Source organism: Pseudorca crassidens, chromosome 15 (genome assembly GCF_039906515.1).
Source record: "Pseudorca crassidens isolate mPseCra1 chromosome 15, mPseCra1.hap1, whole genome shotgun sequence".
Classification (NCBI taxonomy): domain Eukaryota; kingdom Metazoa; phylum Chordata; class Mammalia; order Artiodactyla; family Delphinidae; genus Pseudorca; species Pseudorca crassidens.
Window position 1 is genome coordinate 59,383,534 of NC_090310.1, and position 27,042 is coordinate 59,410,575.

Consider the following 27,042-nt stretch of genomic DNA (forward strand, 5'->3'; position numbering starts at 1 on the left):
GACATGACGACCCAAAACCTATGGGATGCAGCAAAAGCAGTTCTAAGAGGGAAGTTTATAGCAATACAATCCTACCTTAAGAAACAGGAAACATCTCTAATAAACAAACTAAACTTGCACCTAAAGCAATTAGAGAAAGAAGAAGAAAAACCCCCCAAAGTTAGCAGAAGGAAAGAAATCATAAAGATCAGATCAGAAATAAATGAAGAAGAAATGAAGGAAATGATAGCAAAGATCAATAAAACTAAAAGCTGGTTCTTTGAGAAGATAAACAAAATTGATAAACCATTAGCGAGACTCATCAAGAAAAAAAGGGAGAAGACTCAAATCAATAGAATTAGAAATGAAAAAGGAGAAGTAACAACTGACACTGCAGAAATAAAAAAAGATCATGAGAGATTACTACAAGCAACTCTATGCCAACAAAATGGACAACCTGGAAGAAATGGACAAATTCTTAGAAATGCACAACCTGCCAAGACTGAATTAGGAAGAAATAGAAAATATGAACAGACCAATCACAAGCACTGGAATTGAAACTGTGATTAAAAATCTTCCAACAAACAAAAGCCCAGGACCAGATGGCTTCACAGGCGAATTCTATCAAACATTTAGAGAAGAGCTAACACCTATCCTTCTCAAACTCTTCCAAAATATAGCAGAGGGAGGAACACTCCCAAACTCATTCTACAAGGCCACCACCACCTTGATACCAAAACCAGACAAGGATGTCACAAAGAAAGAAAACTATAGGCCAATATCACTGATGAACATAGATGCAAAAATCCTCAACAAAATATTAGCAAACAGAATCCAACAGCCCATTAAAAGGATCATACACCATGATCAAGTGGGGTTTATTCCAGGAATGCAAGCATTCTTCAATATACGCAAATCAATCAACACCATATCAACAAATTGAAGGAGAAAAACCATATGATCACCTCAATAGATGCAGAGAACACTTTCGACAAAATTCAACACCCATTTATGATAAAAAACCCTGCAGAAAGTAGGCATAGAGGAACTTTCCTCAATATAATAAAGGCCATATATGACAAACCCACAGCCAACATTGTCCTCAATGGTGAAAAACTGAAAGCATTTCCACTAAGATCAGGAACAAGACAAGGCTGTCCACTCTCACCACTCTTATTCAACATAGTTTTGGAAATTTTAGCCACAGCAATCAGAGAAGAAAAGGAAATAAAAGGAATCCAAATCGGAAAAGAAGAAGTAAACCTGTCACTGTCTGCAGATAACATGATACTATACACAGAGAATCCTAAAGATGCTACTAGAAAACTACTAGAGCTAATCAATGAATTTGGTAAAGTAGCAGGATACAAAATTAATGCACAGAAATCTCTGGCATTCCTATACACTAATGATGAAAAATCTGAAAGTGAAATCAAGAAAACACTACCATTTACCATTGCAACAAAAAGAATAAAATATCTAGGAATAAACCTACCTAAGGAGACAAAAGACCTGTATGCAGAAAATTATAAGACACTGATGAAAGAAATTAAAGATGATACAAATAGATGGAGAAATATACCATGTTCTTGGATTGGAAGAATCAACATTGTGAAAATGACTCTACTACCCAAAGCAGTCTACAGATTCAATGCAATCCCTTTCGAACTACCAGTGGCATTTTTCACAGAACTAGAACAAAAAATTTCACAATCTGTATGGAAACACAAAAGACCCCGAATAGCCAAAGCAATCTTGAGAACAAAAAACGGAGCTGGAGGAATCAGGCTCCCTGGCTTCAGAGTATACTACAAAGCTACAGTAATCAAGACAGTATGGTACTGGCACAAAAACAGAAATACAGATCAATGGAACAGGACAGAAAGCCCAGAGATAAACCCACGCACATATGGTCACCTTATCTTTGATAAAGGAGGCAGGAATGTACAGTGGAGAAAGGACAGCCTCTTCAATAAGTGGTGCTGGGAAAACTGGATAGGTACATGTAAAAGTATGAGATTAGATCACTCCCTAACACCGTACACAAAAATAAGCTCAAAATGGATTAAAGACCTAAATGTAAGGCCAGAAACTATCAAACTCTCAGAGGAAAATATAGGCAGAACACTCTATGACATAAATCACAGCAAGATCCTTTTTGACTCACCTCCCAGAGAAATGGAAATAAAAACAAAAATAAACAAATGGGACCTAATGAAACTTCAGAGCTTTTGCACAGCAAAGGAAACCATAAACAAGACCAAAAGACAACCCTCAGAATGGAAGAAAATGTTTGCGAATGAAGCAACTGACAAAGGATTAATCTCCAAAACTTACAAGCAGCTCATGCAGCTCAATAACAAAAAAAACAAACAACCCAATCCAAAAATGGGCAGAAGACATTAATCGACATTTCTCCAAAGAAGATATACAGACTGCCAACAAACACATGAAAGAATGCTCAACATCATTAATCACTAGAGAAATGCAAATCAAACATACAATGAGATATCATCTCACACCAGTCAGAATGGCCATCATCAAAATATCTAGAAACAGTAAATGCTGGAGAGGGTGTGGAGAAAAGGGAACCCTCTTGCACTGTTGGTGGGAATGTAAATTGATACAGCCACTGTGGAGAACAGTATGGATGTTTCTTAAAAAACTACAAATAGAACTACCATATGACCCAGCAATCCCACTACTGGGCATATACCCTGAGAAAACCATAATTCAAAAAGAGTCCTGTACCAAAATATTCATTGCACCTCTATTTACAATAGCCAGGAGATGGAAACAACCTAAGTGTCCATCGTTGGATGAATGGATAAAAAAGATGTGGCACATATATACAATGTTATATTACTCAGCCATAAAAAGCAACGAAATTGAGTTATTTGTAGTGAGGTGGATGGACCTAGAGTCTGTCATACAGAGTGAAGTAAGTCAGAAAGAGAAAGACAAATACCGTATGCTAACACATATATATGGAATCTAAGAAAAAAAAATGTCATGAAGAACCTAGGGGTAAGACAGGAATAAAGACACAGACCAACTAGAGAATGGACTTGAGGATATGGGGAGGGGGAAGGGTAAGCTGTGACAAAGTGAGAGAGTGGCATGGACATATACACACTACCAAACGTAAAATAGACAGCTAGTGGGAAGCAGCAGCATAGCACAGGGAGATCAGCTCAGTGCACTGTGACCACCTAGAGGGGTGGGATAGGGAAGGTGGGAGGGAGGGAGATGCAAGAGGGAAGAGATGTGGGAACATATGTATATGTTTAACTGATTCACTTTGTTATAAAGCAGAAACTAGCACACCATTGTAAAGCAATTATACTCCAATAAAGATGTAAAAAAAAAAAAATTAAAAACAAAACATTAGTATGTCTTCAGTGTTTTAACGAAATCCACGAGGTGATTTTATACTGACTGTAGGGTGCCAAAAAATTTGGATGCTAATTGCACCTTCTGGAGACCCATCCGGTGTCTGTGTGCCCTGTGCCACATAACACTCCTAAGGGCATATGGGATCCCAACCATTAGCCTGATTTCTTGCTAAAGTAGAGCCACACCACATTCACGTCCAAGTTAAAATCATAAAGAACCTATATAGGGCTTCCCTGGTGTCGCAGTGGTTAAGAATCTGCCTGCCAATGCAGGGGACACGGGTTCAAGCTCTGGTCCAGGAAGATCCCATGTGTCGCGGAGCAGCTAAGCCCATGAGCCACAATTACTGAGCCTGCGCTCTAGAGCCCATGAGCCACAACTACTGAGCCCGTGTTCCACAACTACTGAAGCCTAGAGCCCATGCTCTGCAATGAGAAGCCACCGCAATGAGAAGCTCCTGCTCGCCGCTGCTAGAGAAGGCCCGTGTGCAGCAATGAAGACTCAACGCAGCCAAAAAATAAGATATAAATAAATAAATAAATGTATTAAAAAAGAACCTATATAAACTTGCTGCCAGTGTGGCTGGTCCCCAAGACTCACATTACTCTAAAAGTGTTTTTCTTTTGTTGAATGTTTCTCATGTAAGTCTCCAAAGTTACAAGGTTTCAAAGAGAAGCAAAGGTTCTTTTTTCTTCCTTCAGAAAATGTCTGGAGTTTATATTAGCTATACAATTTTACAGAGCAAGAGCAGTAGTTACAAGCTCTTTTCAAATCAAATCCCTGTCTTGGAGTATTTCTGCCAACATTTCTTTTCTACCCTCCCAGTGGAGAACACCCCTCTGCTACTGTGAAACTCCGACTGACGGTGACAAATGATCACTCAGTACCATTCGATGAAAAGGTGGCCCTGGAATTCTTCTGGTTCCCTGTTTGGTTCTTGCTACCTTACACAGGATGGGAAGCCTTGCCTTACGTCCTGGGCACTGGGGTGGGTGTAATTAGGAAAATATAACTGGGTGTGGGAAAGCCAGGTGTGTTGTTTCCTTTAAATAAAGTTTGCTCCACAGATGGGGCATCTTTGCTTCCTCAAGGCAAAACAGCAGATGAACCCAAAGGGGATCAAAACGATGGACAAGAAGATGCCCAGGAAGGTGAAGGAGTCCTCCAGAACCCCGAGCCTGCAGACAGGGCAGCCTCCAACGACAACGATGGAAGTGGCAGGGTGCCGGGTGACATTCCGACTGTGGATGTTGCAGACCCTGGGGTGGTGGATGGGTAGCCCTGTGAGGAGGTAGGGGTAGGGCGGTGGCTGGGAGGGCGCCGTAGTGGTGTGGGCTACGCACAAAGTAGCCCTGGCCACCCTACAGGTTGTAGGCGGGAGGCTGCTCCTGCAGCAGGGGCTTGTGGTTCATGGCGGGCAGCGCCCACTGCGCCCAGCCTGGTTCCCGCTAGCGCCCCCGCTCCCTTTCGGACTCGGCTCCAGCTCGGACTCACGGGGACTCCCAGACGCCCGGCAGCGGATCTTCCCCAGGGGTGGGTGTGGGGTGAGGAAGTGGGGGTAGAGGAAGATGGCCTGGCCCAAACCTCAAAACCAGGAAATGGAAGGAAATGAAGGAAATGGAGAGGATGTTTTAGAGTTTTGAAAGTACAGAGAAATAAGGAGTAACTGCACGGTAGGCCTTGGTGAGGCTCTGAAGCACCAGCGATTATTCTGCACCCAAGCCTGTCACATATGGGAGTGAGGACAGCTGCCTTCAAACCTCATGGCCATGGGCCAGGGCACCAGGAGTAGCAGTCAGTGAATGAAAATCTCTGGACTCAGAGATTTCTGCATGTCTCTGAGGGAAGGGGACGGGGCTCTGTGGATACAGGCTGAGAATGAATTTCATCAACTATGTTGGGTATAGGCTGAGCCCAAGCTTACTGTAAAAATAAGTGAATATGACACTTATCATGCTCAACTGCCACAAAACAATTTTTTTAACACTGGTGTTTTGCATCTATACGTACAATCCACAAAGCAGTTACAAATGAATGAATGAATGAATAGGGAAAGATCACTGTTTAATATAGAAGGTTTGAAAAAGGAGAACCTCTAATTTACCTTTATCTTCTCCACCAAGAACTATCTTCACTGTTACAAGCATTTAAGTCAGGGAGAGGATGGGAAAGGATAGCTGGCTGCCCCGTGAGGTGAAGTTTTCTAGCTTCAAGGCAGCACTCGTCAGGCTTTAAGAAAACCCAAGGTCTATATGCACATGGCAGAACCTCTGTGGGCTGCTCCCTTGGCCGCCTGAGGCCAGCAGCTCCACCAGGGCTCAGCTCCACCTGGCCAGGGAGCCCTTCCCGACTATGGCCCATCTGCTCCTCAACTCTCCCCAAGAGGCCAGGCTCTGCAGATGCCGAAGACCTGACATTAGGACCAGAGAGGGCTTATAAGTGGTCATGGCTGCCCTCTGGCTCCTGGCTCCTTGCCAATCTTGCCACGTAACTCTGAACACTGCAAGGCCAGGAGAGGACTGATTCCTCCCATAAGAACTTAGGCCTGTTTACAAACAGCTTTCCAGTCTAGGCCTCAGCTGTGCCAAGGATGGAAGATTCTATGACTACTGGCTGAGCATATCCTAATTTGAGTCTAGTGCTGCTACTGCGGTGAGTTTTGCCGTGACACAAAACCACTTTCTTTTTTTTTTTTTTTTCTAAACCTAAGTTCTATATGGAACTCTATGTTGAGACCATAGGCCCTGGACTGGATCCCAGTGACCATCACCTAGCCTCACACACCACCCACCTAATGCTGGTTTGTGCAGGCACAGAAACTATATACCCAAGCTCTGGTCAGAGCCTCAAGACTGGGTAACACTACCAACCCGCTCATTCCTGACATGTAAGCTAACACTCACCATCTGTCCACTGTCAACCTCTGGGCTCTCTTCCTCAAATTTCCTTCCAGCCATTCATTTTTACCACTCTCCAGAATCCCTATTTCATTCTATCATGTTCATCAATAATTTAAAAACCATTAAGAACTACATATACCTGGCTGAAATATCAACAATCAATGATTCCTCCCCACCCCCTCCTCTTTTTCTTTCTTTTTTTTTTTGCGGTACGCAGGCCTCTCACTGTTGTGGCCTCTCCCGTTGTGGAGCACAGGCTCCGGATGCGCAGGGCCAGCAGCCATGGCTCACGGGCCCAGCCGCTCCGCAGCATGTGGGATCCTCCCGGACCGGAGCACGAACCCGTGTCCCCTGCATCGGCAGGCGGACTCCCAACCACTGCACCAGCAGGGAAGCCCCTCTTTTTCTTTTTAATTAATTTATTTATGGCTGCGTTGGGTCTTCGTTGCTGCGCACAGGCTTTCTCTAGTTGTGGTGAGTAAGGGCTACTCTTCGTTGCAGTGCGCGAGCTTCTCATTACGGTGGCTTCTCTTATTGCGGGGCATGGGCTCTAGGCGCGCGGGCTTCAATAGTTGTGGCATGTGGGCTCAGTAGTGTGGCTCACGGGCTCTAGAGTGCAGGATCAGTAGTCATGGAGCACGAGCTTAGCTGCTCCGCAGCATGTGGGATCTTCCCGGACCAGGGCTCAAACCCGTGTCCCCTGCAGTGGCAGGCAGATTCTTAACTACTGTACCAACAGGGAAGTCTCCCTTCTTCTTCTTAAGGCTTCTCTCCAGAGGCCCTCACCTTTAATTAGATTTCTGTTCAGTTCTTCTGGGGGGTTACGTTTTATCACTAATAAGTTGGCTTTTGTTTTGTTTCATTTTGTTTTTTGTTACTTCTTGATCTAGTTATTTTAGACATCACTTACTAACTTCCTACTAGATTAGAAGGTGATTTAGGCCATCACCCCCCCACCCCCCAATCCCCCAGTAGAATTATATCACTATTTTTACTGCCTCTGTTATAATTTATAATTTCTATGTTGTTATCCTGAGGGTGATGGTGATGGAAAGATGCCAAAACAGACAGGAACTGGATATAATACCCTTGGATTCAGGGAGAGGATGTGCCTTGCACCCACAAAGGGCTGTAGGAGCAGAAGACAATATAGCTATGCCCACTGGAAAGCAGCTTCCCAAACCTCACAGGCCCATGGGGAGAAGCCCTCAGGCCTCTGATGCACCCTTGCTTGTGGGGTGGGGAGGAGAAGTCAGTAGTTTTCAGGGAAGCTCCCTTTGCCATTTTCACCAGGGTGAAGCATGCTGGGCTGAGGGAGAGGAGGTTTTTCTCCTGCCCTCTGATTGTTCTAAAACTGCCCGACAGTGGCTAATAACTGGTAAAACTCTAGTACAGTGCTGTGTGCTTCCTGCAAAGGAGAACAGAATGTCAGTTCTGAGATATGTCCCAGCTGGCCTAGGCTGTAGGCCCAGCTGAGGCATATTCTTGCAGCTAGTTTTGGGAGGTTAAATAATATATTTGGACCTTTATTTCTTGTTCAATCATCTGTATTATCCTTAAAAAATTTTTTTTATTGTGGAAAATATTAAACTTTTTAACAAGTAGAGAGAATAGTAAAATGAACCCCATGTGTTTATCACCCAGCTTTAATAATTACAGCTCACGGCCAATCTTATTTTATCCATCCATACTCTACCCATTTCCCCGTGATCATATTATTTTGAAGCAAATCCCAGACTTCCTATCATTTCATTCTTAAGTATTTCAATATAGCCAGTATTCCTTAACTACCCTCTTTGTAAAATTAGGGATGTTTGTGTCCTCATCCTTCCCTTTTCTTCTACTTCTCAACTCTTTTGAGAGTTTGACAAGATTCCAACCTAGAACAATTCAATCTTCTAACACCACACTATGTAGACTGGGACAATAAATTCTTGGTCTCTAACCCCTGCTGGCTCTTCAGCACTGGTCAACAATCATGCTGACAATATCAGAAAAAAGCTGCCATTACCTATATAAATGTTACAAAAGTTGCCAAAAAACCCAAAGTTCTGATACCAAGAATAAAGCTCTCATCTACAACTATGCGTTCATCTAGTGCACATTTATGGAGTGTCTACAGTTGATTAACACTATGCTATGACACAGAGGACACAGAAATATAAAAAAGCTCTTGCCCTTAAGGAAATCTTTGTAGAGTGAAAAACCAGACACGTCTATGACTGCAGAGGCACAGACGAGGAAAAGAAGCTGCTATGGGATATGCCGAAGGGTCATCAGAGGGACCTCTCCCCTGGGTTTCAAAATAAGACTCCCCAACCCAGCCCTGTTCCTTCCAATCCATTTTCGTAACTGCTGCCAGAGGCATCTTTCTAAAACACTGATCTTGGTCACTTCTTGGCTTAAAGCATTTCAATAACTCCCAGTGGTTTTCAGGCTACAGTGTAAATTCCTCAGCTGAAGCCCCAGTCTCTTCATGACAGCTTTGGTCTGCCCTGCTCTCCAGCACCTTACTCACAGAACAGGCACTTCAGCTCAGCTAAACTCCTAGTAGTTCTGGAAAGTGACTGGACATGCCCCTTCCCCACCCAGAACACTGAACTCATGTTTCTTAGGGCTCAGCTCTGGTGTTGCCCCAGCTCGTGCAGACTCAGGCACCCCAGGGCACTCGCTTCTCCTCCCAGGGTGTCCACGAGCACGGGGGCACCTCCCAGTATCTGGCATGGCTCCTGCTGTCCCCTCATGGCTGCCTCTCTGTGTCAGAAAGTCAGCTAAGTGAGTGAATGTTAAAGGAAGTCTAGTGGGTCCTAGCTATGGAGATCACAGGAGAGAGTTCTACTAGAGAAAGATTTGCCCATCCCAGCCATAGGTGGGGTTCATAGATGGTGTGGATGGGACTATCCAGTGAAAAGGGCCCAGAGGAAACCCAAGGGAACAATGGCACTGAACTGAGAAGAAACATCAAAGCCACAGCTGAAAAGTAGAAGAGAGGAGACTTTTCAGAAGATGGAATAATAAATAATGATCATGATGAAAACCATGAGGTTGTACAGGAAATTTAAATGCCATCTGAAACTAAGAGAGATTTATACTTTATTTTAGTTATTTTTTTTTGGCTGCACCGTGAGGCATGCAGGATCTTAGTTCCCCGACCAGGGATCGAACCTGCACCCCCTGTGTTGGGAGCGTAGAGTCTTAACCCCTGGACTGCCAGGGAAGTCCAGATTTATACTTTAAGTTTAGCTCTAAATGTATTTCGTGGCTTTATAATTTTTTAAATCCTTAAGGTACAGACATCTAATACCAGAAGCTATGTGTATACATTACTATCATAAAATAAATATAAACTTTAGAAGTATATCTGACTATTCAGAACAGCTAAAGAGTGAAAACAACCCAAGTATCCATTAACAGATGAATGGATAAACAAAATGTGGTTTATCCATACAATAGACTATTATTCAGTCTTAAAAAGGAATGAAGTACTGAAACATACTACATATGGTTGCACCTTGAAAACACTATGCTAAGTCAAAGAAGCCAGTCACAAAGGACCACCTATTACAGGATTCAATTTATATAAAATGCCCCAAATAGGCAAATCCATAGAGAAAGAAAGTAGACTGGTGGTTGCCAGGGGCTAGAGGAAGGAAGAAATGAGAAGGGACTGCATCTGGATATGGGGTTTATTTTGGGGGTGATGAAAACATTTTAAAATATTCTGTGAATATATTAAAAACCACTGAATTGTACACTTTAAATGGGTGAATTGTATGGTATGTGACTTATATCTCAATAAAGCTGTTACTAGAAAAAGTACATCTGAGTGAAAACAAACAAAAGTTTCATACATCCTTTGCTTAGTAATGCAATCCTATTAGCATCCATAAACATAACTCTGACATCTAAATGAATGCCCAGTTCTCAATATAAATTCTGTGTTGCCTTTACTTGTGAACACTAGCCTCTCACATAAACGAGCAAATGAAACACCCAGCATGGAGAGGACTTTAATATTAGCTCTACATTACAATAACCACCTCTGTTGCAGAGCTTGTAACAAGCCAGAATCCCAGCGCCACCACCCATCTTCCCACCTCACACACAATGTCTACCTGTGCATTCTCTATTTTGAATACCTACCCTCCCAAACTATAACCATGGCTGAAGCCAGGTGAGTCCTGCTGACTCGGGGGAACATCTAGAATCACGTTTTGAAAGCAGAGGCTGAGCAAGGGGCACTCACCCACAAGAGCAACCAACCAGAAACCAGGCACAACTGACCCAACACACCCAACACCCTCTGACACACAGGCCTTTTCAGTCTGGGTGGTTTTTTACAATTTTAAACTGAATCTACAAAGATTTTTATAGTTAGTTGCAAACTCCCTCAGTTAGCAGTTGTAGGTTTTCATCTGTTCCTAATTATGGAAAAGAATCCTGGGGTCAGTTCAGAGTGAAAGAACTTGAGTTTACCATTACCATTTTTAAAACACTAATATTTACATGAATTTCTGAGTAGAGAATTAAATTGCCTCAGTTATTTTGCTTTAAAAAATGAGAATCAAAGACAAAAAAGGCTTCTGTCTGCATTGAAAGCCGTACTGAAATTTAACTGCATGACCTACATTGAACCATTTAGACATTTTCCTATTCTCTTCCTTGAATAAGTCTCTACATTTTAACTAAATCTATATGGTCTCTAAGTGTGTATTTAAAAGCTAACTACACCTAGAAAGACTAAGGCTCTGAGGAATATAAAGCAATACAGAAAGGTACAGCCCCCTCTGTTGAGAACATACCCACATCTGCCCAGGAAGATGCAAGCTCAGCCTGCCACACAGCACACACCCAGATACAGTCCCAAGTATAGAGAGAACCAGCATTGATCAGGTTCTTTTGAGAAGACACCAAGAATACATGATGCCAAGGGTCCAGTCACATTGTTCGTGAATACTGCAGCTATTTGTAACAATGAGCAAAAAGACATATTTTCAACAGAACTTACCTGTTTTTTCAAGGGAAGCCTGGCAAACTAAATGGTGAGCATGCTATCATTTATTTTCGAAAGTGCTCCTGAATGCAGCTTTCATAAGTGGATCTTATTCAAGTGAGTGATCCAGTCCAGGTAAAGAGGACCAAAAAATCAGGTAGAAAATCATCTCTTTGAGTCTTAAACTTGAAAAAAGTATTTAAAAAAGTAAGTGTGGGGAAGAGATCCCTCCAGAAGGAAATGACCATTTCAGTGACTTTCAGAGGGTGGGGAGCAACAGGGCAATGGGAGGAAAAAAAAAAAACTGGAAGTCAGAATTGGCAACAGCAACGCTATCTCCAGCACAAAAGCCTGTTTATACGCACAGAGCCCTCTTTCCAAATGGGAAAAACACCAGCAATATAAGTCAAGGTTTTCACTAAGAATCTTAAAAATATTAATCAGTTTTCAACTATAAGAAACAAAGCTTGAAGTTCAATCGGATTTGGAATATAATAAGGTATGTCAGTATGAAAGCAACCTGAACTTAAAACAAGTCAGTAAATTATATTTACTAGAACCCAAATAAAATATTTTACAATTGTATGTGATCTGTAACTTGGCAGTGTTAGCAGACATTATCAAATTGAAATTGTACTGACTAGAGCCTAGAGCTCAAATTCCCTGGGGTTAGAGAAACAACCTAACCCTGCTAGCCCCACTCCAAATATAGCCAGTGGCAGAGAAAATTCTAATATGGCTCCTAAGATTCCTACTATATTGATGTGCATATCCTGTATAATCCCCTCCCCTTGAGAGTGGGTGAGTCTGACCTAATCTAATGAACCCTTTGAAAAGAGGGTCAAGAAGAAGTCAGAGAAAGTTGAAGCTTCAGTAGGTCTGTATCTATTTTTGGTCTAAAATTTTTATTTTCAAATGATACATAAATGGAATCATGCAGCATGTACATTTCTAAGATTTTTTTTCCACTCAGCAAAACTTCCTCAGATGCATCCAAGTTGTATCAATAGTTTGTTTCTTCTTATTGCTGAGCATTACTCCATGATATGTATGTAGCACAGTGTGTTTAACCATTCACCTGTTCAGAAATACTTGGGTTGTTTCCAGTTGGGGCTATTATGAATGAAGCTAAATATTGCTGCTGTACAGGTGCTATAAACATTGGTATACAGGTGTCTGTATGAACATCAGTTTTCATTGCTCTGGGATAAATGCCCAGGAATACAATTGCTGCGTTAAGTATAGTAAGTGCCAAACTATTTTCCAGACTGGCTGTGCCATCTTATCAGCAATGCATGCATGATCCAATTTCTCTGCATTCTCTCTAGCATTTGGTGTTATCACTATTTTAAATTTTAGCCATTTGATAGGTGTGTAGTGATATCTCATTCTCACTGTGGGGTGGTTTTTTTTTGGCTATGCCTCGTGGCTTGTGGGATCTCAGTTCCCTGACCAGGGATTGAACCGGGGCCCTCGGCAGTGGAAGGGTGGAGTCCTACCCACTGGACCACAAAGGAATTCCCTCTGATTGTGGGTTTTGTTTTTTTTTTAATGAAGATGTTTACAATAGTTTATTTTAGGTTATTTCCAATTTTTCACCAGTTTAAAAAATTGACCAACTCAATGAAACCTTGTGAATACAATGTTCTCATTGTGGTTTTCATTTTTTTAATGGCTTTTAATACTGAACATCTTTCATGTGGTTATCTGCCATACTTATATCCTCTTCGATAAAATGTCTCTTCATATCTTTTGTCCATTTTCTAACTGGATTGTTTATTTTTTTAATGTTGAGTTTTGAGAATTCTTTTTATATTCTAGATGCAAGACCTCTGTCAGAAATATTTTTCCAAATATTTTCTCCCAGTATATAGCTTATCTTGTTTTTTTCTTTTTTTAAAATTAATTAATTAATTAACTAATTTATGGCTGCACTGGGTCTTTGCTGCTGCACGCGGGCTTTCTCTAGTTCCAGAGAGCAAGGGCTACTCTTGCGGTGTGCGGGCTTCTCATTGTGGTGGCTTCTCTTGTTGTGGAGCACGGGCTCTAGGCACGCAGGCTTCAGTAGCTGTGACACGTGGGCTCAGTAGTTGTGGCTCACAGGCTCTAGAGCGCAGGTTGAGTAGTTGTGGTGCATGGGCTTAGCTGCTCCGCGGCATGCGGGATCTTCCTGGACCAGGGCTCGAACCTGTGTCCCCTGCATTAGCAGGCAGATTCTTAACCAATGCATCACCAGGGAAGCCTTATAGCTTGTTTTTTTTCATCCTCTTACCAGTGTCTTTCACAGAGCAAAAGCTTTTTTTTTTTTTTTTTTGCAGTACGTGGGCCTCTCACCGTTGTGGCCTCTCCCGTTGCGGAGCACAGGCTCCGGACGCGCAGGCTCAGCGGCCATGGCTCACGGGCCTAGCTGCTCCGCAGCATGTGGGACCTTCCCAGACCGGGGCACGAACCCGCGTCCCCTGCATCGGCAGGCGGACTCTCAACCACTGCACCACCAGGGATGCCCCAAGCTTTTGATTTTGATGTGGGTAATTTATTAATTTTTTTCCATAGGTCATATTTTTGTTGTCATATCTGAAAATCTTCTGCCTAGCTTGAGGATATGAAGATTTTCTCCTATTTTTTTCCTAAAAGTTTTAGTTTTGCATTTTACATTTAAACCTGTGATCCACATTGAATTAATTTTTGTGTAGGATGTGAGGTTTAGGTCAAAGTTCATTTACTTGCCTATGGTTGTCCAATTGTTATAGCATTATTTGTTGAAAAGGCTATCCTTCTTCCACTGAATTGACTGCATCTCTGTCAAAAAACAGTTGGATGTTTTTATGTGGTTCTATTTCTGGGTTCTTTATTCTGTTCCATTGATCTATGTGTCTATCTCTCCAACAATAACCACAATGTCTTGATTACCATAGCTAAATAGGAAGTATTATTAATATTTCATATAGCGATTCTTCCCACTTTATTCCTCTTTTCAAAACTGTTATAGCTAATCTAGAATCTTTGCTTTTTATATAAATATTAGAATCAGCTTGTCATTGTCTAAAAAGAACCTTGCTTTTTACAAAAAATTTTATTTATTTTTTTATACAGCAGGCTCTTATTAGTCATCAATTTTATACACATCAGTGTATACATGTCAATCCCAATCGCCCAATTCATCACCCCCCCACCCCGCGGCTTTCCCCCCTTGGTGTCCTTACGTTTGTTCTCTACATCTGTGTCTCAATTTCTGCCCTGCAAACCGGTTCATCTGTACCATTTTTCTAGGTTCCACATATATGCGTTAATATACGATATTTGTTTTTCTCTTTCTGACTAACTTCGCTCTGTATGACAGTCTCTAGATCCATCCACGTCTCTACAAATGACCCAATTTCATTTTTTTAATGGCTGAGTAATATTCCATTGTATATATGTACCACATCTTCTTTATCCAGTCATCTGTCAATGGGCATTTAGGTTGCTTCCATGACCTGGCTATTGTAAATAGTGCTGCAATGAACATTGGGGTGAATGTGTCTTTTTGAATTGTGGTTTTCTCTGGGTATATGCCCAGTAGTGGGATTGCTGGATCATATGGTAATTCTATTTTTAGTTTTTTAAGGAACCTCCATACTGTTCTCCATAGTGGCTGTATCAGTTTACATTCCCACCAACAGTGCAAGAGGGTTCCCTTTCCTCCACACCCTCTCCAGCATTTGTTGTTTGTAGATTTTCGGATGATGCCCATTCTAACTGGTGTGAGGTGATACCTCATGGTAGTTTTGATTTGCATTTCTCTAATAATTAGTGATGCTGAGCAGCTTTTCATGTGCTTCTTGGCCATCTGTATGTCTTCTTTGGAGAAATGTCTATTTAGGTCTTCTGCCCATTTTTGGATTGGGTTGATTGTTTTTTTAATATTGAGCTGCATGAGCTGTTTATATATTTTGGACATTAATCCTTTGTCCGTTGATTCGTTTGCAAATATTTTCTCCCATTCTGAGGGTTGTCTTTTCGTCTTGTTTATGGTTTCCTTTGCTGTACAAAAGCTTTTAAGTTTCATTAGGTCCCCTTTGTTTATTTTTGTTTTTATTTCAATTACTCTAGGAGGTGGATCAAAAAAGATCTTGCTGTGATTTATGTCAAAGAGTGTTCTGCGTATGTTTTCCTCTAAGAGTTTTATAGTGTCTGGTCTTACATTTAGGTCTCTAATCCATTTTGGTTTTATTTTTGTGTATGGTGTTAGGGAGTGTTCTAATTTCATTCTTTTACATGTAGCTGTCCAGTTTTCCCAGCACCACTTATTGAAGAGACTGTCTTTTCTCCATTGTATATCCTTGCCTCCTTTGTCATAGATTAGTTGACCATAGGTGCGTGGGTTTACCTCTGGGCTTTCGATCTTGTTCCATTGATCTATGTTTCTGTTTTTGTGCCAGTACCATATTGTCTTGATTACTGTAGGTTTGTATTATAGTCTGAAGTCAGGGAGTCTGATTCCTCCAGCTCCATTTTTTTCCCTCAAGACTGCTTTGGGTATTCTGGGTCTTTTGTGTCTCCATACAAATTTTAAGATTTTTTGTTCTAGTTCCGTAAAAAATGTCACTGGTAATTTGATAGGGATTGCATTGAATCTGTAGATTGCTTTCAGTAGTATAGTCATTTTCACAATATTGATTCTTCCAATCCAAGAACATGGTATATCTCTCTAACTGTTGGTATCATTTTTAATTTCTTTCATCAGTGTCTTGCAGTTTTCTGCATACAGGTCTTTTGTCTCCCTAGGTAGGTTTATTCCTAGGTATTTTATTCCTTTTTTGCAATGGTAAATGGGAGTGTTTCCTTAATTTCTCTTTCAGATTTTTCTCATTAGTGTATAGGAATGCAAGAGATTTCTGTGCATTAATTTTGTATCCTGCTACTTTACCAAATTCATTGATTACCTCTAGTAGTTTTCTGGTGGCATCTTTAGGATTTTCTATTTACAGTATCATGTCATATGCAAACAGTGACAGTTTTACTTCTTCTTTTCCAATTTAGTATTCCTTTTTCTTCTCTGATTGCCGTGGCTAGGACTTCCAAAACTATGTTGAATAACAGCAGTGAGAGTGGACATCCTTGTCTTGTTCCTGATCTTAGAGGAAATGCTTTCAGTTTTTCACCATTGAGAATGATGTTTGCTGTGGGTTTTTCATATATGGCCTTTACTATGTTGAGGTAGGTTCCCTCTATGCCCACTTTGTGGAGAGTTTTTACCATATATCGGTGTTGAATTTTGTCAAAAGCTTTTTCTGCATCTATTGAGATGATCGTAAGGTTTTTATTCTTCAATTTGTTAATATGGTGTATCACATTGATTGATTTGCATATATTGAAGAATCCTTGCATCCTTGGCATAAATCCCACTTGGTCATGGTGTATGACCCTTTTAATGTGTTGTTGGATTCTGTTTGCTAGTATTTTGTTGAGAATTTTTGCATCTATATTCATCAGTGATATTGGTCTGTAATTTTCTCTTTTTGTAGTATCTTTGTCTGGTTTTGGTATCAGGGTGATGGTGGCCTCATAGAATGAGTTTGGGAGTGTTCCTTCCTCTGCAATTTTTTGGAAGAGTTTGAAAAGGATGGGTTTTAGCTCTTCTCTAAATGTTTGATAGAATTCACCTGTGAAGCCATCCGGTCCTGGACTTCTGTTTGTTGGAAAATTTTTTATCACAGTTTCAATTTCATTACTTGTGATTGGTCTGTTCATATTTTCTATTTCTTCCTGCTTCAGTCTTGGAAGGTTATACCTTTCAAAGAATTTGTCTATTTATTCCAGGTTGTCCATTTTATTGGCATAGAGTTGCTGGCAGTAGTCTCTTAGGATGCTTTGTATTTCTGCGTGTCTGTTGTAACTTCTCCTTTTTGATTTCTAATTTTACTGATCTGAGTCCTCTCCCTCTTTTTCTTGATGAGTCTTGCTAATGGTTTATCAATTTTGTTTATCTTCTCAAAGAACCAGCTTTTAGTTTTATTGATCTTTGCTATTGTTTTCTTTGTTTCTATTTCATTTATTTCTGCTCTGATCTTTATGATTTCTTTCCTTCTGCTAACTTTGGGTTTTGTTTGTTCTTCTTTCTCTAGTTCCTTTAGGTGTAAGGCTAGATTGTTTATTTGAGATTTTTCTTGTTTCTTGAGGTTGGCTTGTATAGCTATAAACTTCCCTCTTAGAACTGCTTTTGCTGCATCCCATAGGTTTTGGATTGTCATGCTTTCATTGTCATTTGTCTCTAGGTAGTTTTTGACTTCCTGTTTGATTTCTTCAGTGATCTCGTGGTTATTTAGTAACGTAGTGTTTAGCCTCCATGTGTTTGTGTTTTTTACGTTTTTTTCCCCTGTAATTCATTTCTAATCTCATAGTGTTGTGGTCAGAAAAGATGCTTGATATGATTTCAATTTTCTTAAATTTACTGAGGCTTGATTTGTGACCCAAGATATGATCTACCCTGGAGAATGTTCCGTGTGCACTTGAGAAGAAAATGTAATCTGTTGTTTTTGGATGGAATGTCCTATAAATATCAATTAAATCTATCTGGTCTATTGTGTCATTTAAAGCTTCTGTTTATTTATTTTCATTTTGGATGATCTGTCCATTTGTGTAAGTGAGGTGTTAAAGTCCCCCACTATTATTGCGTTACTGTCCATTTCCTCTTTTACAACTGTTAGCAGTTGCCTTATGTATTGAGGTGCTCCTATGCTGGGTGCATATATATTTATAATTGTTATATCTTCTTCTTGGATTGATCCCTTGATCATTATGTAGTGTCCTTCCTTGTGTCTTGTAACATTCGTTAATTTAAAGTCTATTTTATCTGATATGAGTATTGCTACTCCAGCTTTCTTTTGATTTCCATTGGCATGGAATATCTTTTTCCATCCCCTCACTTTCAGTCTGTATGTGTCCCTAGGTCTGAAGTGGGTCTCTTGTAGACAGCATATATATGGGTCTTGCTTTTGTATCCATTCAGCAAGGCTGTGTCTTTTGGTTGGAGCATCTAATCCATTCACGTTTAAGGTAATTATCAATATGTATGTTCCTATTACCATTTTCTTAATTGCGTTGGGTTTGTTTTTGTAGGTCCTTTTCTTCTCTTGTGTTTCCCACTTAGAGAAGTTCCTTTAGCATTTGTTGTAGAGCTCGTTTGGTAGTGCTGAATTCTCTTAGCTTTTGCTTGTCTTTAAAGCTTTTGATTTCTCCATCGAATCTGAATGAGATCCTTGCTGGGTAGAGTAATCTTGGTTGTAGGTTCTTCCCTTTCATCACTTTAAGTATATATGCCACTCTCTTCTGGCTTGTAGAGTTTCTGCTGAGAAATCAGCTGTTAATCTTATGGGAGTTCCGTTGTATGTTATTTGTTGTTTTTCCCTTGCTGCTTTCAATAATTTCTCTTTGTCTTTAATTTTTGTCAATTTGATTACTACGTGTCTCGGTGTGTTTCTCCTTGGGTTTATCCTGTATGGGACTCGTTGCGCTTCCTGGACTTGGGTGGCTATTTCCTTTCCCATGTTAAGGAAGGTTTCAACTATAATCTCTTCAAATATTTTCTCTGGTCCTTTCTCTCTCTCTTTTCCTTCTGGCACCCCTATAATGTGAATGTTGTTGAGTTTAATGTTGTCCCAGAGGTCTCTTAGGCTGTCTTCATTCCTTTTCATTCTTTTTTCTTTATTTTGTTCTGCAGCAGTGAATTCCACCATTCTGTCTTCCAGGTCACTTATCTGTTCTTCTGCCTCAGTTATTCTGCTATTGATTCCTTCTAGTCTAGTTTTCATTTCAGTTATTGTATTGTTCATCTCTGTTTGTTTGTTCTTTAATTTTTTTAGGTCTTTGTTAAACATTTCTTGCATCTTCTCGATCTTTGCCTCCATTCTTTTTCCGAGGTCCTGGATCATCTTCACTATCATTATTCTGAATTCATTTTCTTGAAGGTTGCCTATCTCCATTTCATTTAGTTGTTTTTCTGGGGTTTTATCTTGTTCCTTCATCTGGTACATAGCCCTCTGCCTTTTCATCTTGTCTATCTTAATGTGAATGTGGTTTTTGTTCCACAGGCTGCAGGATTGTAGTTCTTCTTGCTTTTGCTGTCTGCCCTCTGGTCTGTTTTTTTAAAGTTTAAAAAATTGGGGCAAATATATATTAAGATAAAATTTACCATTTTAACCATTTTTAAGTATATGATTCAATACACTTAAGCACAGATGCTGCCAAGATTAGAAAAGAGGACAGTGTGAACAACTTTGTGTCAATGCATTTGAAAACATATGAAATAAATTAACATCTAGAAAAAATTATCTTAAGTAATGCAAACAGAGAGAGAATATCCAAAACATCCCGTAACTATTAAAGAAGTTGAATCAGCAATTAAAAAAGAAAAGAAAACTCCACAAATAAAACACCAGAATCAAATGATTTTACAACAGGGATCTATCAAGTATGCAAGGTTCATATATTCATATAATTCTAATCTTATATAACGTCTTTCAGAAGTGAGAAAGAGAGATAACTCCTCAATTTATAAATAAAGGTTAGTTTAACTTTGATATAAAAACCATAACAAAGACAGGAAAGGAAAATTACCGGACTTTCTCACTCATGAGATAGATACAAAATTCTAACCAATATATTAGAAACTGAGTCCAGCAACAGATAAAGTAAAAAATCATATATCATGCCAAGTCAGGTTTATTCCAGGAATGCAAATAATTTCCAGGGTCCTGGCTTATGCAATAGGACAAATGGTGGTGCCATTCACTAGAAAGGAAGCAGAGGGTTTGGGGCTAAGATCACAAGAATAACTAACTCCCTGAGTACAGGGAGCCTGTGAATGTCCAGGTAGAGATGCCTAGGCAGCAACTAAGAACACTGGTCTGGAGTTCAAGTGTAAGCAGGGCTGAAGACAGAGTACTGAGAATCAAAAGTACAGAAGTAGTACAATAAGTCTTACAAGTGGGATAAAGACAGAGGAGAACCATGGCCTGAATCTCAGACAACCTCAGTGTTTAAGGAAGAAGATTCCTTAAAAAGACAGGCCAGAGAATCAGGGAAAGGACCAGGAAGGCAGGAAAGATGCTGACTCAAATCATGCAATGAGAAGGAGAAGGGGACTAAAGAATTCAGTCACTGGAGTCCACCGTGGCAGTCAGCTTCAGGATGTGGTGAAGGAGGAAGGTAGACTGTTGCGGGCTGATGGGTGAATGGATAAGAGGAAACAAACAGGGAGTGTGGTCAATGCGTACAAGAAGGCTAGCTGGGAAGGGAAGCAGAGAGTGTGCAAACAAAGGAAGAAGCAGATTAGAGGATAAACAAATCTGTGGACCATCTAAATAGAAAAAGAGGGTGGTGAGAAAAAAATACAACACAGAGCCTGTCCTCCACATTCCAGAAAGGAAAAGAGTGACTGACTGTTCTTTAGTTACAGTCCCAAGGCATGAACACATACCCACCAGAACAAGATTTCAAGCCCATCCCAAATGATCAGTGGCGACTTGCTTCACTTGATCACACTACTGAAAGTTGGCAAGCAGCCAGAGCCCCAGTCTAGTGACCACGTTTCCACGGCTAAAGGTGAACCAGTCGTTCCTAAGTCCACCCTTAGACACAGATGTAGAGAACAAACGTATGGACACCAAGGGGGGGAAAAGGGTGGTGGTGGTGGTGGGATGAATTGGGAGATTGGGATTGACATATATACACTAATATGTATAAAATAGATAACTAATAAGAACCTGCTGTATAAAAAATAAATTAAATTAAACAAATAAACAAAAGTCCACCCTTCCCGGAACTCCACACCTTTACCCAAAATGAAGGGGGTTAAAGCAGAAAGTACTGAGGCAAGGCCTCAAAGACATAGTGGCAGATGATTATAAAGAGCATAAATGGGGCCATGGGTCAAACCTGGATAAGAGGGAGTGCACTGGTCCCCTGGGAATAGAGAAAAGGGGCAGGTTGATAGCAGCAGTGGCTGCAGCAGGCAACATGAACCCTTAGACCTACCCTTTCAGGTCACATGTACAAAGAATCTGAGTCATGGAGAGGCTACAGGAATTGTACAAGAGCAAGCCAGGGCTCAAACCTGCATCTGTCTGACTATAAGGCCTAAACCCTTAAGGTGACCTTATACTGTCCTCCACTGTGTCCCCATTACCCTCCATCCTATGCTCCTTTAAGACCTGATAGCATTTTGGGGATCTTCTCATATGGCACTTTCCATACGCCAGCTTTCACTGGTTATGTGTGTTTGCTTCATTTATATGCACCTTACTCATTCCAGAATTGAAGCTCTTTGTGTAGCTCTACAGGCTTTTTAGTGACAAGTCCTTAATGAAGAAATAAATACAGTTGTAATTACCAAATCTGTTATATATCACTTGCTTTCAAAAGTGCTTACAGGGACTTCCCTGGTGGCACAGTGGTTAAGAATCCACCTGCCAATGCAGGGGACACGGGTTCGATCCCTGGTCCAGGAAGATCCCACATGCCGCGGAGCAACAACTACATATGCCACAACTACTGAGCCTGTGCTCTAGAGCCCACAAGCCACAACTACTAAGCCCACGTGCCACAATTACTGAAGCCCACGCACCTAGACCCTGTGCCCCGGAACAAGAAGCCACTTCAGTGAGAAGCACCGCAACAAAGAGTAGCCCCCGCTCGCTGCAACTAGAGAAAGCCCGTGTGCAGCAACAAATACCCAACTCAGCCAAAAATAAATAAATAAAAATAAATTTATTTAAAAAGTGCTTATAGATTTCCTTCATAAGTGATTTAAGGCAGCCCCACTACAATCTTCTTTTATGGTATGTGCTCAGCACTCCTTTACCACAGATATTACAAAGGCAAAACAATATTAATATTGTACATTTCGTTTACCGCAAGTTACAGATTAGTGAATTTAGTTTCACTACAGACATTTCACCATCTTTGCAAGTATGAGACTAAAAAGCATTTCTTACCTGAATTTTGATGGGCCAGGTGAAATTACTGACATAAACAAAGAAAGTGATATTTGGGTGGCTGCGAAAATCAAACTTCTCATTAGAGAAACTATCTTTGTACTCCTTAATGTTTGTTTTTGAAACAACAGGCATCTCTTCTCCAGCCTGGGTTCCAGCTGTTAGGAAGAAAAGAATGAAATAAAGAGACTTTTTAGGGGACCGAATCTGCCCTCACTAATAATAATGATAATAGCATTTATTAAACACTATGTTCCAGAAACGGCCTTTAAGAGCTCGATCTCATTTAATTGTGACAACTATTATCCTCATTTACACATCAGAAAACTCAGGTTCAGGAAAAATAAGTAACTTGGCTCAGGTCACATAGCCAGGAAGTAGAGTTGGGATTTGAAGCTGGAAGGGCTGATACACAAGCCTATGCCCTTAACCCAGATGACTTTACCAGGATCCCCTACAACTCCTCCCACAGAAACAGGCTACATGTGGCTTTGAAAATCCAGATACCACTAGAATCCTATTAACAAGCAATGGCATTCATTCTGCCCACAACACTTCACTTGCTTTGCACTGCCCCCTTAAAGCTGTTTGGCAGTGCTCTAGATCCCCCATACCAGGGACACGGATTCAGCCCTCACTTTTTAACTAGCAGTGACCGCAAGTCTCAACAGCAGCAGGGAGGAAGGAGCTCTAGGGGTCACTCAGTCCCTTCTGCTACCAGCTACAACTGACTCTAAATCCCCCCAATCTGATATAAACCTATCCTATTCCCAGGCAGTCCTTCAACATTCCACATTGTCCCTCAGCCAGGAATTCTAGTGTTTATAAAGATTCATGAAATAGGCTTTTCCCATGTCTGAGTTAAATCCTGTGACTGAAGCCAGATTGGCTGGTCCTCATTGAGACTGTCATTGTAAATCAATCACATACTCAGGGATGCCACCTTTCTCCAAACAAAGGCTTTGATAATTCAGACTTTTTCTTAAAGACCTCTCCTCACTGCAAGTTTCTGAACCTTTTCTGAATTCTACACAATCTTTTAAGATATGATGAACACAAAGTGATGTGCAAAGTAATGTTTTTATTTTGTTTCAGTCTAACTGATTGTGTTTTGACCAAAAAACAGTATTGTGATAGTAATAATGATGATGAAACATAATTACCATTTGATGAGAATATCCCATGTTTCTAGCACTTACACTGAGTACTTCATTTATTATCTCATTTAATTCTCAGAACATTCTACACGGCTGTTTTTATTATCCCATTTCATACCTGCGGAAACTGGCTCAGAAAACAAGTAACAGGGAGAATTCAAATCTAGGTCTGCTGAGCTACATTCTTAACCACTACATCAGGGCCACCCTTTCTTTCTTTAGATTTTCTGCTCAGAGGATCTTTAGTAAATCACTGTAAGATAAACAAGACAGCAAAAGCTGTGCTCTTAGAGTTTTATTTAATTCCCAAAGTACATTTTCCCCTGTACCTACTAAAATCTCATTCTATTAAAAATGTTTCCTTTTCTTGAAACTGAGTCAATTGCATTTTTCACTTCTGAAGCATGGATGGAGATGATGATGGCAGCACCACAGCAGAGGCTGCAGCAATGGTATTAATGGTGGTAGTAGGGCAGGGGTCGTGAGCATGTACTGATCTTGATACCATGGCAGGCACTGACAGGTATAGCCAAATTTAATCTACAGTATAAGTATTATTACCTTCTCTTTAAGATGAATAACCCTAAGGGTCTAGGGATAGATTTTAGAAACTTGCTCAAGGTCTTCCAGCTAATAAGTGGCAAAAGTGGGTTTCAAACCCATCTGTCTGTCTCCAGAGCCCCTTTTCTCAACTCTTTCTCAATCAATTATCTCCACTCGGAAGGTCTTCTCTAGGTATGTCTTTACCTGAGAAGCTGGCAGCCCAGGTGATGTTGAGGTTGAAGTTTTTGGAGGCATTGATGAACATGTCCAAATCCCTATTTTGCTAATGAGATGTACAAATAATTAGAAAATGAATTACTGTAACAGTTTCCTGATTTTAAAAGAAAGCAGTAGTTAAATTTTACTACTCTCAACTTTCTTAATTACAAAAAGATACTTTAATGTCTTAAGAGAAACTCATGCTTATAGAACAGCAAAATTTCTAACCTTAACATAAGCAATATACCCCAAACAAATTTCATTTCCCTCCCATAAAAGTATATGGGATTTAGGGACTTCCCTGGTGGCACACTGGTTAAGACTTTGTGCTCCCAATGCAGGGGCCCCGTGTTTGATCCCTGGTCAGGGAACTAGATCCTACATGCATGCCGCAACTAAGAGTTCTCATGCCACAACTAAGGAGCCCGCCTGCCATAACCAAGACCCAGTGCAACCAAATAAATAAATTAGTTGAATTAAAAAAAAAGTATATGGGATTTAATGCTTTATCAAATGCCTAACTCCATGAAAAAGTATCTTTTAAAAAGACCCTCACCAGAGCACAGTGACCGACATCCCGTGACCTATGTTAGGGAATCAGCCTCTTAAGGATCCTCTGGGCAGCCCTGTCCAAATGTCTGAAGAGTAAAACACTTGGTCAAGTGTCTCAATTTATATTAACTTATGAATCAAACCTACGTACTTCTGAACCCATAGATTATATACAGTGTAAAGTTCTCCAAAATGGAAGTGGTTTTTTTTTGTTTGTTTGTTTGTTTGTTTGCAGTACACGGGCCTCTTACTGTTGTGGCCTCTCCCATCATGGAGCACAGGCTCCGGACGCGCAGGCTCAGCGGCCATGGCTCATGGGCCCAGCCGCTCTGCGGCATGTGGGATCTTCCCGGACCGGGGCACAAACCCCTGCATTGGCAGGTGGACTCTCAACCACTGCACCACCAGGGAAGCCCAATGGAAGTGGTTTTTAAGGAATAGCACATAAAGCTGAAATAAACTAAATTTAAAAACTTTAAATTGTCTTCATCCATGATTAAGAACATTTTTCTCTCACTAAAAATATTATTTCAAGAGAAATATGACAGAATATGTCTTATTACCTTTGAAAACTTTGTATACCACTTAGAGATACAGCAGTTTGAAGAGCTAGTTTAATTTATTGTGACTCTCGGTTTTAATGACTGAAAAAGGTATCTCTGAGGAATGTGTTGGGCCAGCTGGAAGAAGAGCACTGTCAGTAGTGTTGGGTAAATCATGATACTAATTTTTAGTTTTCCCTGAAATTTGGCTAATAAATCTCTTTCTTGGGGTCAAAAAATTGTTTTTCCAAATGAGTCAGATGTTGCATTTTATATTTTTGAATCCAATCCTGCTGAAATTCTTCACATTGAAAGATTTTTAAAACAGGTTAGAAAATTAAGATTTTAAAGAGCATTCTTTTGATAGTTTTTACAGCACAAAAATTACAACAATAGAAGCATTTCCAAACAGCTATTTCCAAAACGTGATCTCCAAACCAGAAGTTTCTCTCATAAAGCAGTTACCTTCTCATTTATTGATAAGGCCTCACCATCCTCTTAAAGGGACAGCTCAAGTGTTTATTTATTTATTGAGCTGCGTCACGGCACGTGGGATCTTAGTTCCCTGATCAAGGATCGAACCCGTGCCCCCTGCAGTGGAAGCATGGAGTCCTAAACACTGGACCGCCAGGGAATTCCCTATTTTTTAATGTTTGCTGGTAGCACATTACTAGCAATTACTTCTTTCCCTGGAAAGGATTAATAACCTTGAAATCTTGATGCTTTTGTAAAAGACAGGACACATACATTGTGTAACTATTAAATATTCTGTCATAAGAGAAACAAGGCAGTAAATAAATTTCATGTGTGGTACTTTTGCTATAGCCTTATCCTAAAAAATTAAAAAAAAATTCTGGTCAGTACAGCCACTGAAATGATATACCAACACAATTTTTCCACAAAACATTTTCATTGAAAGTCATTTATTATTTTTACTTAAAAAGCTATTCACTCATGAGAATGTATCTTCTCTAGTACATCTCTTCTTAATTTTATCATTGAAGTGGAATACAAAAAACAAATCTTACTTTCATTTAATTGTGAATATCCCACACTGGACTTCATTTTACTACTGATTTATTTATTTCTTAAATTTAGCAGTGCTTGTTGATAACATCTGTTATCAAAGGAATGCACTTTGGCTTATTATCATATTGTTTTCCATGTATTATTTGTTACATTTATTGTAATTTTTGTTTTGTTTTGTTTTTTTGCGGTATGCGGGCCTCTCACTGTTGTGGCCTCTCCCGTTGCGGAGCACAGGCTCCGGATGCGCAGGCTCAGCAGCCATGGCTCATAGGCCCAGCCGCTCCGCGGCATGTAGGATCTTCCCAGACCGGGACACGAACCCGTGTCCCCTGCATTGGCAGGCGGACTCTCAACCACTGCGCCATCAGGGAAGCCCCGTTCATTGTATTTTTGTAATGGTAAATGGCTTTGTGTATGTTGATGAGAAATAAGAAACCTCCAAGGAGGCCCCTAAATAATTTACCATTAGGTTTAGTAAAATTTCATTATGTACCAGAGTAGGTATTAAATGACTTTATATTTCACTGAAGAAATCATATAGGTGCGTGTTCATATTCTAGATGCTTTACTTTTAAATGTCATACTGTGTTGGCTCCCTTTTACCTCTAGGTAATACCTTATGGCAGGTTGGGGTTTACCATTAACAACAGTAGATATAAAAATACATTTCAAATAGTTACCTTAGTAATTTCAATTATTTCTGGCTTACTTCTTCACTGTTTTTACCTCCTAATGAGGATAGGAACTCATTCTAGG

The 27,042-nt window shown here is 40.3% G+C and overlaps 1 protein-coding gene and 1 pseudogene across 3 annotated transcripts in view; both read right to left on the reverse strand.

Moving 5' to 3' along the window:
• Positions 1-27,042, reverse strand: part of ATRN (attractin) — a 175,929-nt gene that overhangs the window by 38,451 nt on the left and 110,436 nt on the right. For all 3 annotated transcript variants that reach the window (XM_067707613.1, XM_067707611.1, XM_067707612.1), the window contains exons 23-24: positions 24,149-24,227; positions 22,245-22,402 (exon numbers count right to left, since the gene is read on the reverse strand). In XM_067707613.1, coding sequence (XP_067563714.1) covers positions 22,245-22,402; positions 24,149-24,227 — 237 coding nt within the window. The remainder of the gene's footprint in view (positions 1-22,244; positions 22,403-24,148; positions 24,228-27,042) is intronic.
• LOC137206425 (membrane protein BRI3 pseudogene) lies at positions 3,248-4,787 on the reverse strand (annotated as a pseudogene).